Below are 13,161 nucleotides of genomic sequence, written 5' to 3'. Positions count from 1 at the left end.
CTCCATCCAGGTCACTGTGGACGGCGAGGCCGTAGCCCTGCCTGTGGCTGTGGACCACGTGCGGGTGACTGCCGAGGGCCGGAACATGATTCTGCAGACCACCAAGGAGCTGCGTCTTTTCTTTGACGGCGATGCCCACGTCCTCATATCCATCCCTAGCCCCTTCCGTGACCGGCTTTGTGGCCTCTGTGGGAACTTCAACGGCAACTGGAGTGATGACTTTGTCCTGCCCAGTGGCGCCATGGCCCCCAGCGTGGATGCCTTTGGAGCCGCATGGCGGGCGCCCGGCTCCTCCCAGGGCTGTGGCGAAGGCTGTGGGCCCCAGGGCTGCCCCCTGTGCTCAGCAGAGGAGACGGCGCCGCATGAGAGCCTTGAGGCCTGCGGGCGGCTCCGGGATGCCAAGGGCCCCTTCTCGGCCTGCCATGCGGCTCTGAGCCCCTCTGAGTACTTCCGCCAGTGCGTGTATGACCTCTGTGCCCAGAAGGGCAACAGTGCCGCCCTCTGCAGCAGCCTGTCAGCCTACACAGCGGCCTGCCAGGCAGCTGGCGTGGCCATGAAGCCCTGGAGAACAGACAGCTTCTGCCGTGAGTGTCCATGGGCCCCTGGGAGGACTTCAGCCCAGGCTCGGGGGGCACCCTCTGGCCTGCTCCCTGTCCTGTCTGCATCTCAGGAGCAGTCCCCAGCTCCTCCCACAGCGCACCCTGCTGGCTTCCCTCCTGCCTGGCTGACTGGCCCTTCTCATACTCCTTTCAGGGCCCCGCTCTCCTGAGACCTCAGATACAGTTCTTCTCAAGGCCCATCCTGAACCTTTTTTGTGGTGACCTTGGAGGGTGGGTCAGGCAGGTCAGAAGCTCACACAATAAAGCCTGAGTCTGTGGCTCACCCAGTTCCTCCAGGATGGGACCACAGCCCCTCAGATCCTTTAAGACAAGGCTGCAGCTCCCTCAGACGCCCAGCCCAAGACTGTACCTCTTAGATACCCCCAGTTAGGGCTTATCTGTTTCCTTCAAACCCCCAGGACAGGGCCATGTCTCCTTGGACTCTCCTGGACAAGGCAGTGGCCACTCATACCCCCAGAGCAGGGCTGTGTCTCCTTCATTCTCCTCAGCGTAGGACCTACATCCAGGCCCATACCTACCCTTATAGCCTTAGATTTGTCCTCGGTGCTGGCAGTAGACACTGTCTGTCTCCATGTCTCACCTCTCTCCTGACTGCCAGCCTCATGGGTCCAGTGACCTCCTGGACACTTTCCACTTGATGTCCTCAGGGTCCCTCACACACCTCCTGTGTTCTATATGACATCAGCATTTCACCCCAAACCTGATCCTCCTATTCCTTGATCCTGGTCCTCATCATGGGGCAGCCACACCATCCACCAATTGCTTAGCCAGAGCCCAGACCCTTACTCTGGTTACTTCCCCTGGATCCTCACAGCTCCCATCCTGGCCCTGACCCCTCTGCCTGTGCTTCCCGCATCCTGGCCTGACCTTCTGTCTGTATTTCCCCAATGCAGCCCTGATCACACTGGGCCATCACTATCTGTCCCACTGACATGAGCTCCATAGGGCAGGGCCTGGAGCTGTCTTCATTGCTGTATCCCCAGCACCGGCAGCCCAGAGCTGGGTGTGCAGTAGGCCCCATTCATTATTCAGTGGCTGTGTGTAGGCGTGACCCCACCCTGCCTTCTCTCTCCGCAGCGCTCCAGTGCCCTGCCCACAGCCACTACTCCATCTGCACGCGCTCCTGCCAGGGCTCCTGTGCCGCTCTCTCTGGCCTCACGGGCTGCACCACCCGCTGCTTTGAGGGCTGTGAGTGTGACGACCGCTTCCTGCTGTCCCAAGGTGTCTGCATCCCTGTCCAAGACTGTGGCTGCACCCATGACGGCCGATACTTGCCAGTAAGCAGGAGCTTGAGATGAGCAGGGAGGGTGGAGGAGCTTGAGGGGGACTCAGAGTTTCTGTGCTGACCCCCTCGAGCATGGGGACAGAGAGGCTGCCACCACTTCCCTGCTGTGTGACTCAATGTTAGTAACGTCCCTGTATTAGTTTCCTGTGGCTGCTGTGACGAATGACCACAACTCGGTGCCTTAAAACAAGAGAAATTTATTCTCTCACAGTTCTGGAGACCAGAAGACAGAAATCAGGATAACTGGGGCAAGATGTCAGCAGGGCGGCACTCCCTCCAGAGGCTCTAGGGGAAAACCTGTTCCTTGCCTCTCCCATCATTTGGTGGCTGCAGGCATTCCTTGGCTTATGGCCACGTCACTCCAATTTCTGCTTCCATGTCGCATTTCTCCTCCTCTTCTATACGTGTCATAAAATTTCGCTCTGGCTCCTTCTTATAAGGATACACTTGATTGTATTTAAGGCCCACCCAGGATAATTTCAACATCTCAAGATTCTTAATCACAACTGCAAACACCCTTTTTCCATATAAGGTAACATTTACTGGGTCTAGGACCTGATGTCTTTGGGGTGGCCATTATCAGGCCTACTACAGTCTCCTTCCTGAGCCTCATTTTCTCCATCTGTAAAATGAGGTTAATCATCATCCTTGCACCATAGGTGTCTGAGGAAGCGGGGGTGATTGTGCTTAAAAGGCACCCACGGAGCACTGGGCCTCACCCTCCATGTTCATCACACTCAGTAAAAATAATAGTAATTTATAGCAGCACAGCTACAGTCATTTAATAATGGGAATCGAAAGTTAATAGTTGATTTACTTTTGTGATTGATATTTTTTGAGCTCTTACTATGCACCAAGTTTGTTACAGACGTCATTTGATAGTCACAGCAATTCTACGAGACACGTACTATTGTTATTTTCCCCATTTTATGGATGACAGAGAGAAGTCAGCCCAAGGCTACCCATTAGCAAGTGGGGAGTCTGAGATGCACACCCCAGCAGCCTGGGCTCACCTTCTGAACTACTAGGCTGTCCTGCTTCTTCAAAAGCATATTTATCAAATAAAGGACAGATGGATTGCCACATCCCTTCCCCGTTCCTCCCAGTTTTATTAACGGCAGAAAGGTAGGTTAGAGTGTCTAGAAGTGCAGGACTTCTGCGGAAGAAGATGCCAAGCTACTCCTACTCCTTCCTTCAGGCCTCACTGCTTACAGGAAGCCCTCTCTGATCCCCTAGGCTGGGTTAGGCTCCTCCTCTGGACTCCCACAGACCCCTGTGCTTCCTCATGCCAGCCTTGACCACTCTGCCTGTGCTAGAAGGTTTCTTGGATTTGTGGGTCTGATATTCAGGGGAGAGGTCTGGTCTGGAGACATAAATGTGGGAGTCATCAGTATAGAGATGGTAATTTTTTTAAATCAAATGTATTCATTTTGTTTAAAGTTCTCAAACTTTTATTTATTTATTTATTTATTTATTTATTTATTTATTTATTTATTTATTTATTTTTTGCGGTACGCGGGCCTCTCACTGCTGTGGCCTCTCCCGCTGCGGAGCACAGGCTCCGGACGCGCAGGCTCAGCGGCCATGGCTCACGGGCCCAGCCGCTCCACGGCATGTGGGATCTTCCTGGACCGGGGCACGAACCCATATCCCCTGAGTCAGCAGGTGGTCTCTCAACCACTGCGCCACCAGGGAAGCCCTCAAACTTTTATTTTTAAATAATTCGAATTTAAGAAAAATTGCAAGAATAGTACAAAGAACTCCTGCCTACCCTTTACTCAAGTACTTCGAATGTTGACCATTTTTGCCACTTTATCATCCTCTCTCTCTCTCTCTCTCTCTATATATATATATATATATATATATATATTTGTATGCATACGCACATACTGCTTTTTCTGCACCATGTGAGAGTATGATGCATAGTACCCCTTTACCCCTAAATACTTTTGCAAGGATTTCTTAAGAATAAAAAACTCATTTGATCTGACCACAATACAATTCAAAGTCAGAAAATTAATACTGACTTGATGCTGTTATCTAACGTACAGGTTTTATTTGAATTTCACCTGTTGGCCCAATAATGGTCTCTATAACAATTACCCCCACCTGACCCACACCCTGGGCCAGGGTACAGCTGAGGATCAGACACTGCTTTTAGTCTTCATGAGATTTGGTGAGATCACCAGGTAGTAAATGGTAGGTAGAGAAAGAATAGGTCTGAGGACTAAGCCCTGGGCAGGATGGTGTTCAGGATTTGGGAGGTGAGGAGGAACTTGAAAATGCAGTGAAGAAAGAACAGCCAGTCAGGAGAAAACCAGGAGAAAGTCCATTTCCTGGAATTGGGTTTCCAGAGCCCTCTTGTTCTAGGCTGGTGGTGCCAGGACTCTGGAATATCTCCAGTGCCCACTCCTACCTGTATCAGTTAGCTTTTGCTGGGTTGCAAACCACCCCCAAAACATAGTGGCTTAAAACAATGGTTTGTTTAGTTCACAATTCTGCAGCTCTACAGTTTGGGCTGGGATCAGCAGGGCAGTTCTTCTGCCATCCCCTGGGCTCACTCATACATCTGTGGTCCCCCAGTGGGTCAGCTGAGGGCTGGCTGTCTCTCTTCCACGGGGTCTCTCATACTCAGGCAGGCTAGCCTGTGGTGTCTGGGAAGGGTTCCGAGAAAGAGAGGAAACCTGTAAGGTCTCTTGAGGTCCAGGCTTGAGCCTGGCCCAGCGTTGCTTCTGCTGCATTGTAATAACCAAGGCATAGTCTTAAGGCCAGCCCAGATTTGTGAGGAAGGGGAAATAAACTCCATTTCTTAATGGGAGCTACTGCAAAGTCACTCTGCATGGATCCAGAGGGTGGAAGGGTTGTGTCTGTTTTTGCAGTCCACCACACCACTATAACCTGGCCCCTTTCTGTGCACAGGTGAACTCCTCCCTGCTGACCTCAGACTGCAGCGAGCGCTGTTCCTGCTCCTCAAGCACCGGCCTGACGTGCCAGGAGGCCAGCTGTCCGCCAGGCCGCGTATGCGAGGTCCAGGCTGGGGTCCGGGACTGCTGGGTCTCCCGTGGCCACTGTTCCCTCTCTGTGGATGCCAACCTCACCACCTTCGATGGGGCCCGCAGTGCCGTCAGCTCCCCCGGCATCTACGAGCTCTCTTTCCGCTGCCCAGGACTACAGGAGACCGTCCCGTGGTACCGTGTGGTCGCTGATGTCTGGCCCTGCAATGGCAAAGCTGAAGTTCTGGGCCCGGTTCACATCTTCTTCCAGGATGGACTGGTGACTGTGACCCGAAACAAGGGCGTGTGGGTAAGCCTGGACACAGGGGGCATGTCTACCCCGGGCTTTGTTCTTCCTGTTGCAGTGTCCCTACATTCCTGGCAGCCCATCTGTCTTGCTGTCTGTTTTCTTTACAGATCTCTGCAGTTTGTTTCTCTGGATTTCTGTTTGTGTCAGTACTTCAGACTTAGTCCCTCTATTCTGGCTGAGCTCTTGAAGAGCAAAAACACATTCAAGTTACTCACTAGTTTTGATTTTAGTGTTAATCCAGACTCTGTTGTTTGCAAGTGACAGAAAACCAAATTCAGAGGGCCTTGAGTAAAAATGAATGGATTGGCCCACATAACTAGAAAATCCAGGGACAGAGCCTCAGGAGTGGCTGGATCCAGGTGCCTGGCAGTGTCATCGGGACTTGTACCTCTGTGTTTTAGACTTGCTGTCCACCAAATCAGCTTCATTCTCTGTGACTCCCCACAACATACTCATGAGACAGGGACTATTATTATCCCCATTTTACACAGAGGGGAAACTAGGGCCCCAAAAGGTGACATCATTTACCCAAGTCACTCAGAGCGTACCCGGGAGATCCAGGCTTTGAACCCACCGGCACCCAGGCTCGGAACCACTTTGATGGGAATGGAGTGTGGTGGTGACTGTGTGGATATAAGGGACCAAGATGGACTCCAGGTGCAGTGCTCAGTGGGAACATCCTTTGGACTCTATCAATTCCAGGCCACTCGACCCTTCCCTCAGCCGTCTTTCAGCTTGCTCTTAGGGCCCCCTCAGGCCTGTCATTGTTTGCCTCATGAGTCCCTTCCAGCCCCAGTGGGTTCTCCCTTCTGCCCCTTGGCTTCTGTTGACTTACCACTGCCCTGCATTTGCCAAACCCCACAGTTCTCGCCACCCCAATTCCAAATTTCTAGAGAGAGAATCTGGCCGAACTGAGGGCTGATGCTGACTCGGAGTCTAATCAGCCGTGGCCCAAGTAATAGAGCCTAAGACCCAAACACAGATGTCAGGCTGCCCTAAAGTTCCCATGTCTCTGTTTCCATGACCTGTTCATTGATTGCAGAGACATCCACTGGTGTCTTCTGGGTCTAGTGGGGCGATAAAGCCAATGCTCCACACACTCCTCCCCCAATGAATGGTCTGTCTACATCCCTCCACTAAGGCATCGAGATGGTCCAAGACTCAGCCCTGCTGAAAGCAGGGAAGCTTGAGTTCTCTTGTTAGTGTAATCTGGACCAGTCACTCTTTTTCTCTGGCCCTCTGCTTGATCCATAATTCAGGTGAACAGACCCCTACTCTTGACCTTCCCTTGCTCCTTTATCAAGAAGCGATTCTCTACACAGCAGATGTTCTAAAAATGTGAATCAGATCAGGGCATTCTGCTGCTTAAAACTCTACAGTGACTTCCCAGAACAACATTCCAAACTCAAGCCACCTCCCTTCCATGGCCTTGTGTGATCGGACTGCTGCCAGCCTCACCAACCTCATTTCCTACAACTCCTCCCCTCATTGGCTGTGCTGATAATAGGCCAAGCTGGCCTTTATTCTATTCATACAGTAGAGCAAGCTTGTTCCCACCTCGGGACCTTTGCATTCGCTGTTCCCACTGCTGCAATGCAAATTTTCTAAGAGTTGGCTCCTTCTCATCCTTCAGACCTCAGTTCTGGCATTGCTTCTACCGAGAGGCCTTTCCCAACTATCTGTGGAAGCTCTGACTCCATCCCAGTCTCAGTGCTGTTACTCTGTTTTATTTCCTTCAAGTGCTTATCACTACCTGAGGTTATCCATTATTTCTTTGTGTTTGTTGCCTCTCTACATTACTAGAATATAATCCTCAGATGGGCAGGGATCCTGTTCATCTTGATCATCACTTTGTCACCAGTACCCAGATCAGGGCCTGGCACAAGAGGGTACCCAGGAAAAGTTTGGTTTTGTGAATACATTCATCCCTGTTTCCTCTGCACCAGGCCACATGCTGGGTAACACAGATAACTCAGACCCAGTTCTTATATTGTCGAAGCTTGCAGCCAGGTGAAATTTTCCATCCGTCTCTCCAACTATCCTTCACTGCATCCATCCCTCCTTCTTCTCTCCTCCTTCCACCTCTCTTTCCTTTTTCCCTCTCTTCCTCCCCCCTCCCCTCCCTCCATTCCTTCCTTCCACCCATCCATTTATTCACCCACCCATCCATCCATCTTTTCAGACCTATCTACCTATCTTTCCAGTCTATCTACCCAACTCTCCAATTATCTGGCAGAGGAAGAGTCACATTAAAAAGCATTTAGAAAAAAAGAACTTTTCTTTGAAACAAGGCTTGCTAGGGAATCTAACTTTAGAAGGGTTAACTCATCGAAGAAAACAGACAACGGGACTTCCCTGGTGGCACAGTGGTTGAGAATCCGCCTGCCAATACAGGGGACACAGGTTCAAGCCCTGGTCCGGAAAGATCCCACAGGCCACAGAGCAACTAAGCCCGTATGCCACAACTACTGACCCTGCGCTCTAGAGCCCGCAAGCCACAACTACTGAGCTCGCGCGCCACAACTACTGAAGCCCATGCACCTAGAGCCTGTGCTCCGCAACAAGAGAAGCCACCGCGATGAGAAGCCCACGCACCACAACGAAGAGTAGCCCACACTCGCCACAACTAGAGAAAGCCCGCACGCAGCAGTGAAGACCCAATGCAGCCATAAGTAAATAAATAGATAGATAGATAAATTTATTTTTTTAAAAAAACCAACAGACACAGTTATTTAAAGGGAAAAATTCACAAGGTTACCAAGGTTACTGAGTCCACAGCCAGTGATGGAGAAATAGTCATTTTCTCACATGATTATTATACTTGCTAGGTCATTACTTGTCTTCAGACATCAGCATTGAAAAAATAAGGGATGAAGTTGCCTTGTTACAGAATCAGTAACTTACAGGACATGCTCAAGTGTTCTTTTCTTTTGAAAACTAGAATCAGACAGGATGATGCTGGGGTTTGACTGATTGTTTGTTTATCTATCTGATACAAGTGCTTCCCCCCAACCCCGGCCGCCCTTGGAATGTTGTGTGCACGCCTGCTTATGCATTGATCCATCTGTTCATCCATCCACTCTCTGTCCTTCTATCCATCCATCCACATCTCCAGCTACCTTAGGTTTCCATCTCTCCATGTGGTCCATTCATCCAGGTCTTCATCTCTTTCAGAATCTGCCTCTCTGCTTTCACTCCTTGAACTTCTTGTCTTCCTTGGGCTTTCCATCCTAATAACACCTCAGCTCTCCTGTGGTTCCAGCCTCACCTCTGTGTTTCACCCACCCTCCCCTGACCACCAGGTGAATGGTCGCCAAGTAGATCTCCCAGCTGAGGTGTTAACATCTGTGTCCGTGAGTCGGAATCCTGATGGCTCTGTGCTAGTCCAGCAGAAGGCAGGGGTTCAGGTGCAGCTTGGCACCGACGGGCAGCTGGCTGTGGTGGTCAGCGATGACCATGCTGGGATGCTGTGTGGGGCCTGCGGAAACTTTGACGCAGACCAGACCAACGAGGGGCATGACTCCCAGGAGACAACGTTGGAGAACTGGAGAGCACAGGACTTCTCCCCATGGTGAGGAATGTAGCTTGGAAGCCAGGCTACTTGGAGCAGGGGCACCTGGGTCCTCATGGGAAAGGGGCAGTCGGGGTGGGTGCTCAGTCTACAAAAAGTGCTAAGTGTCTGTCTCTTGCAGTCAGGACCAATCAGTCATCCACCGGGAATGAGGACTTCAGGACCCGAACCCCCTGGAGGTTGCAATAACTGAAGGATGCACTCTGTCACTGTATGTCCCTCATCCACTCTACCCCTTTGCTGAGCCACTGAGGCCAACGGTGAAAGCATTGAATAAATATCTTAAGCTAAGCTGCATACCAATGTGCCTGTCTTATGTCTTCTCATCCCTGACTTTCCTTCCTGCACAGCAGGTGTCAGGTGCCTGGGGAATCTGGCACATGATGAATATTTGCTGGCAGGTGAGGGGATGGATGGATGGAGATAGATGGGTAGATTGGGAATAAGATGGGTGGGGAAATGGGAAAATGGAGAAATGGAGGATTAGAAAAATGGATGGATGAGAAGATGAATAATTGGAGGGAAGAAGTAGAAAATGAAAAGAAAGATCAATAGATTCTGACTTTATCATTTATAACCCTGGCACGTTAATGTCTCTGTCATTCGGTTTCCTCATACGTTTTAGTCCACTCAGGTTGCTGTAACAAAATACCATAAAATGGGTGGCTTATAAACAACAGAAGTTCTGGAGGCTGGGAAGTCCGATATCAAGGCACCAGCAGATTCGGTGTCTGGTAAGAGCCTGCTTTCTGGTTCATAGGTGGCTATCTCATGCGCCCTTGGTGGAAGGACAAGGGTATTCTCTGGGCCTCTTTAATAAAGGCACTAATCTCATTCATGAAGGCTCCACCCTTATGACCTATCACTTCCCAAAGTCCCCACCTCCAAATATTATCACATTGGAGATAGGTTCCGACGCATGAATTTTGAGGGGACACAAACATTCAGCCAAAAGCATCATATTTAAAGTAGAGCTAAGGATGGGACTTCCCCTGGTGGTCCAGTGGTTAAGACTCTGCACTCCCAAAGCAGTGGGCCCGAGTTCGATCCCTGGTCAGGGAACTAGATCCCGCATGCCACAACTAAGAGCCTGCATGCTGCAATTAAAGATTCTGCATGCTGCAACTAAAGATCCTGCATGCCACAACTAAGACCCAGTGCAGCCAAATAAATAAATATTTTTAAAAAATAATAAAGTAGAGCTAAGGACAGTACCTACCTCTCAGAGTTGGAGCAAGGATTTAGTGTGTTCATCCAAACTACAACTCAAAAATTGAAGTCTCTCTTCCCTTTCTTTGAAACCTGTCTCGTGCCCTGCCTGTAGTGGTCTTCCCCACCTCAGTGAATAGCACCACCAATTCTCAGTCTAGCAACCAGAAAATGGGGAATTGTTCTTGCTTCTTCCCTCCCCTTTGCCATCTATTCAGTTCATCAACAAATCTTTCTGGATGGTATCAAAACGCACCTGAAATCTGTCTTTCTTGTTGTGCCCGCTGTCACCACCATCCTCATGCCTGTCAACAGTAGCCTACCATCTGCTCTTCCCTGCCTGTAATTCATCCTCACAGCCACTAGATGACTCTTCTTGACATATAAATAGGACCACTGGCTGTAAATTTATCTCGTCATAAAATCAAATTCCTTCACCTTGTCCTACAAGGCCCCTGTTAACCTCTTCTGACTCATCTATCACTGTCCTTCCTGCTAACTACGATTTGGGAACCTGATCTTTCAGGGTATTGAACATGCCAAAATTTTTCGCTTCATTCCTTTGCGAAAAGCTGTCATCACATGACTAGATGCTTCTCATCCTTCAAATGTCCACTTACATGTTGCTACCTTAGAGAGGGCTTCCACAACCACCTCACTTAAAGTGATTTCCTCTGTTCCTTTCCGTCCTTAACCTGTGGGGTCTGATGCGACTCTGGGTAGTTAGTGTCCGAACTGAATTAAATTATAGGTCAGCAGGTGGAGTCTGCAGAACACTGGAGAATTGCTTGGTGTGGAGATACATTTGGTGTCAGAAGTGAAGTGTATGAGCACAAAAACAGTTTTCTTTTACGGCATAGGAGGTAACAGGTGCCATTGCCTGGTAGATACAGGGATAGGAGGATACTGCAGTTCTCTTATGATTGCTTGTATGTTCTCATTCAAGTGGGAAGCAAGGTCATCAGCTAAGAAAGAGTAAGTCTTGAGGTCTGATGAGAAGAGAGAGCGTAAGATAATCCTTCGAGAAAATGAGTCCAACTGCTTTGGGAAACAGTGTGTCAGTTTCTTAAAAAGGTAAACATACTCTGATCTCCTGACTGAGCCATTTGACTCCTGGGACTCTTCTCAAGAAAAATGAAAGCATTTGTCCACACCAGTACTTGTAAGTGAATGGTTATAGCAGCATTAATAACCTGCACACTGGAAACATCTCGAATGCTCGACAGGTGAACAGACAAACGAAATGTGGTATAGCCATACGATGAATCCTCAGCAATGAAAAGGAACCAACTACTGATACATGCAACCATTTGGGACATGATGCTAAGTGACAAAAGCCAGATGCAGAAGGCTACATATTGTATGGTTTTATTTGTGTGAAATGGAATGATGGATCTGTTCTGAAACTGGATTGCGGTGATGGGCGCACAACTGTATACATTTACTAAAATGTGTGGACCTATATACACTTAAAATAGGTGGATTTTATGGTATGTAAATTATGCCTTAATCAGGCATTTTAAAATGAGCACATTTCCCATACTATTAAGCAAAAAAAGGAAACGAGAGAATGAATTAATTAGGGACATGTGATAGGATGGCTGGGCCGCATTAGGGCCCACTTGGGTTTGTGGTCGTGAATCCGAAGTGAGACCAGCCAGAGTGGGTGTGGGTTTTTCTCCATCCATATTCAGCTTCCAGTGCAGGTGCGGAGGAGGTGGAGAGTGGTCTCAATTGGGTGCAAAAGATAAAGTTAGAAGTTTGAGGGTGTGAGCAAAGGAGAGAACACTGGATGAGGAATCGGGCTGGGTGGTGAGTACTGTGGTCCCAAGGGGGTGAGGGGCAGGGAAAAGGAGGTCAGCTTGTGGGGGTGAAGGATCCTCGGAGCAATAGGTTTAGAGGGAGTGAGCTGGAAAGACATGAGGTGATGGGCAGACAGATGCATGGAACTGAGACTCTGCAGGGGCTGTGGTTTTGGGGTTGCCACTGTATGGGGGTGGGCCTTTCTCCCCCACTGGCCTGGGATCTCGGGGCTGCCACAGTCACCATTGTGTCCCCAGCACATAGTCTAAGTGTGGGAAGGAAGTGTTGGGTGGAGGACGAGATCGCTAGAGAAGAGGAAGTCAAGGCATCGAGAGGCCAGAAGGGTCAAAGGTTCATCTACCTGAATTTGAAAATCACCAAGAATTATGAGAGGAGCAGCTTGTGTGGCAGTGAGCCTGGAGCTAAAAAGATGCAATGAGGTGCAGTGACTTGGGAGTTGATAAAGCTGGTTACAAGAATGGGAGCAGGTGCCGTGTATAAACTTCAAAGTTAGGGGCTTAGAGACGAGGCAGAGAATGGTTTAGAAGCAGCACGGAGGAGCTTATGCTATCTACAGGCCCAGGGGGCATGAAGGCTGAGGAAGAGAAAACAGCCTCTGCTTAGAAGGGCTGCATGGAAAGGCATGTCTTCATGGGAGAACTAGGTTGTGGTCAGAGCAGCAAGGTAAAAGGAAGGTTCAGAGGACATGGGGGACATCCGATAAAGCCCTCAGTGCTTCCTCCATCCCAGCCCTGACCATTCTGCCTGTACTTCCCCCATTCTGGCCCTGACCCCTCTGGGCTGCCACTGTCTGAGGACCAGGGGACTGGAAGCTCCAGGAAGCCTGGACTCTTTCAGTCACCATTGTGCCCCCAGCACAAAACCAGAAGGCACCCCCTAATTACTCACTGGTAGTGGACATTTCAGGTTGCAAGTTGGCAGGTGAAATACCTCAGACCCAGGAGATGGTGCCAGGATTCTAGAATACAGTCTGCACTGTACGCTGAGGATTTTCATCCTTTAGAAAAAAAAACATTTTTAATTGGAAGGCGAACAGTAAAATCCATCAGTAGTAGATAACATCACCCTGAATTGGAGCCATTTGAATTATTACATAGCTCCTGGAAATCCAGCATAGACTCAGCAGATTTTCCATCTTAATATGTAAACAAATTTTCAGGAATGTTTCTGAGACCCTTCACAGAGAACTCAAGATAGCATAGGTTCATTCGTTCCTTCAACAAACATTTACTGAGCACCCACTCTGTGCCAGGCCCTGTTCTGGGTACAAAGTGATACAACAATGAACAGACCAGACCAGTGGATTCTCCTGGAGGTTGTTAGTAACTTCTCTTAGTAGCACGTGTTTT

At 49.4% G+C, this 13,161-nt stretch overlaps 1 protein-coding gene across 1 annotated transcript in view; it reads left to right on the top strand.

The window, feature by feature from the left end:
- FCGBP (Fc gamma binding protein) overlaps window positions 1–9,076 on the top strand; it is an 82,247-nt gene extending 73,171 nt beyond the window's left edge. Inside the window, exons 19-23 of the mRNA XM_082608126.1 lie at window positions 11–584; window positions 1,698–1,897; window positions 4,825–5,208; window positions 8,511–8,779; window positions 8,901–9,076. Of these exons, the coding sequence (XP_082464252.1) occupies window positions 11–584; window positions 1,698–1,897; window positions 4,825–5,208; window positions 8,511–8,779; window positions 8,901–8,931 (1,458 nt within the window). The 3' untranslated portion in view covers window positions 8,932–9,076. The remainder of the gene's footprint in view (window positions 1–10; window positions 585–1,697; window positions 1,898–4,824; window positions 5,209–8,510; window positions 8,780–8,900) is intronic.
- The last annotated feature ends 4,085 nt before the right edge of the window (window positions 9,077–13,161 follow it).

Source organism: Mesoplodon mirus (genome assembly GCF_964341445.2).
Source record: "Mesoplodon mirus genome assembly, chromosome: 19".
Classification (NCBI taxonomy): domain Eukaryota; kingdom Metazoa; phylum Chordata; class Mammalia; order Artiodactyla; family Ziphiidae; genus Mesoplodon; species Mesoplodon mirus.
Note: the sequence above shows the minus strand (reverse complement) of the source record. Positions and strands in the feature narration are given on the sequence as shown.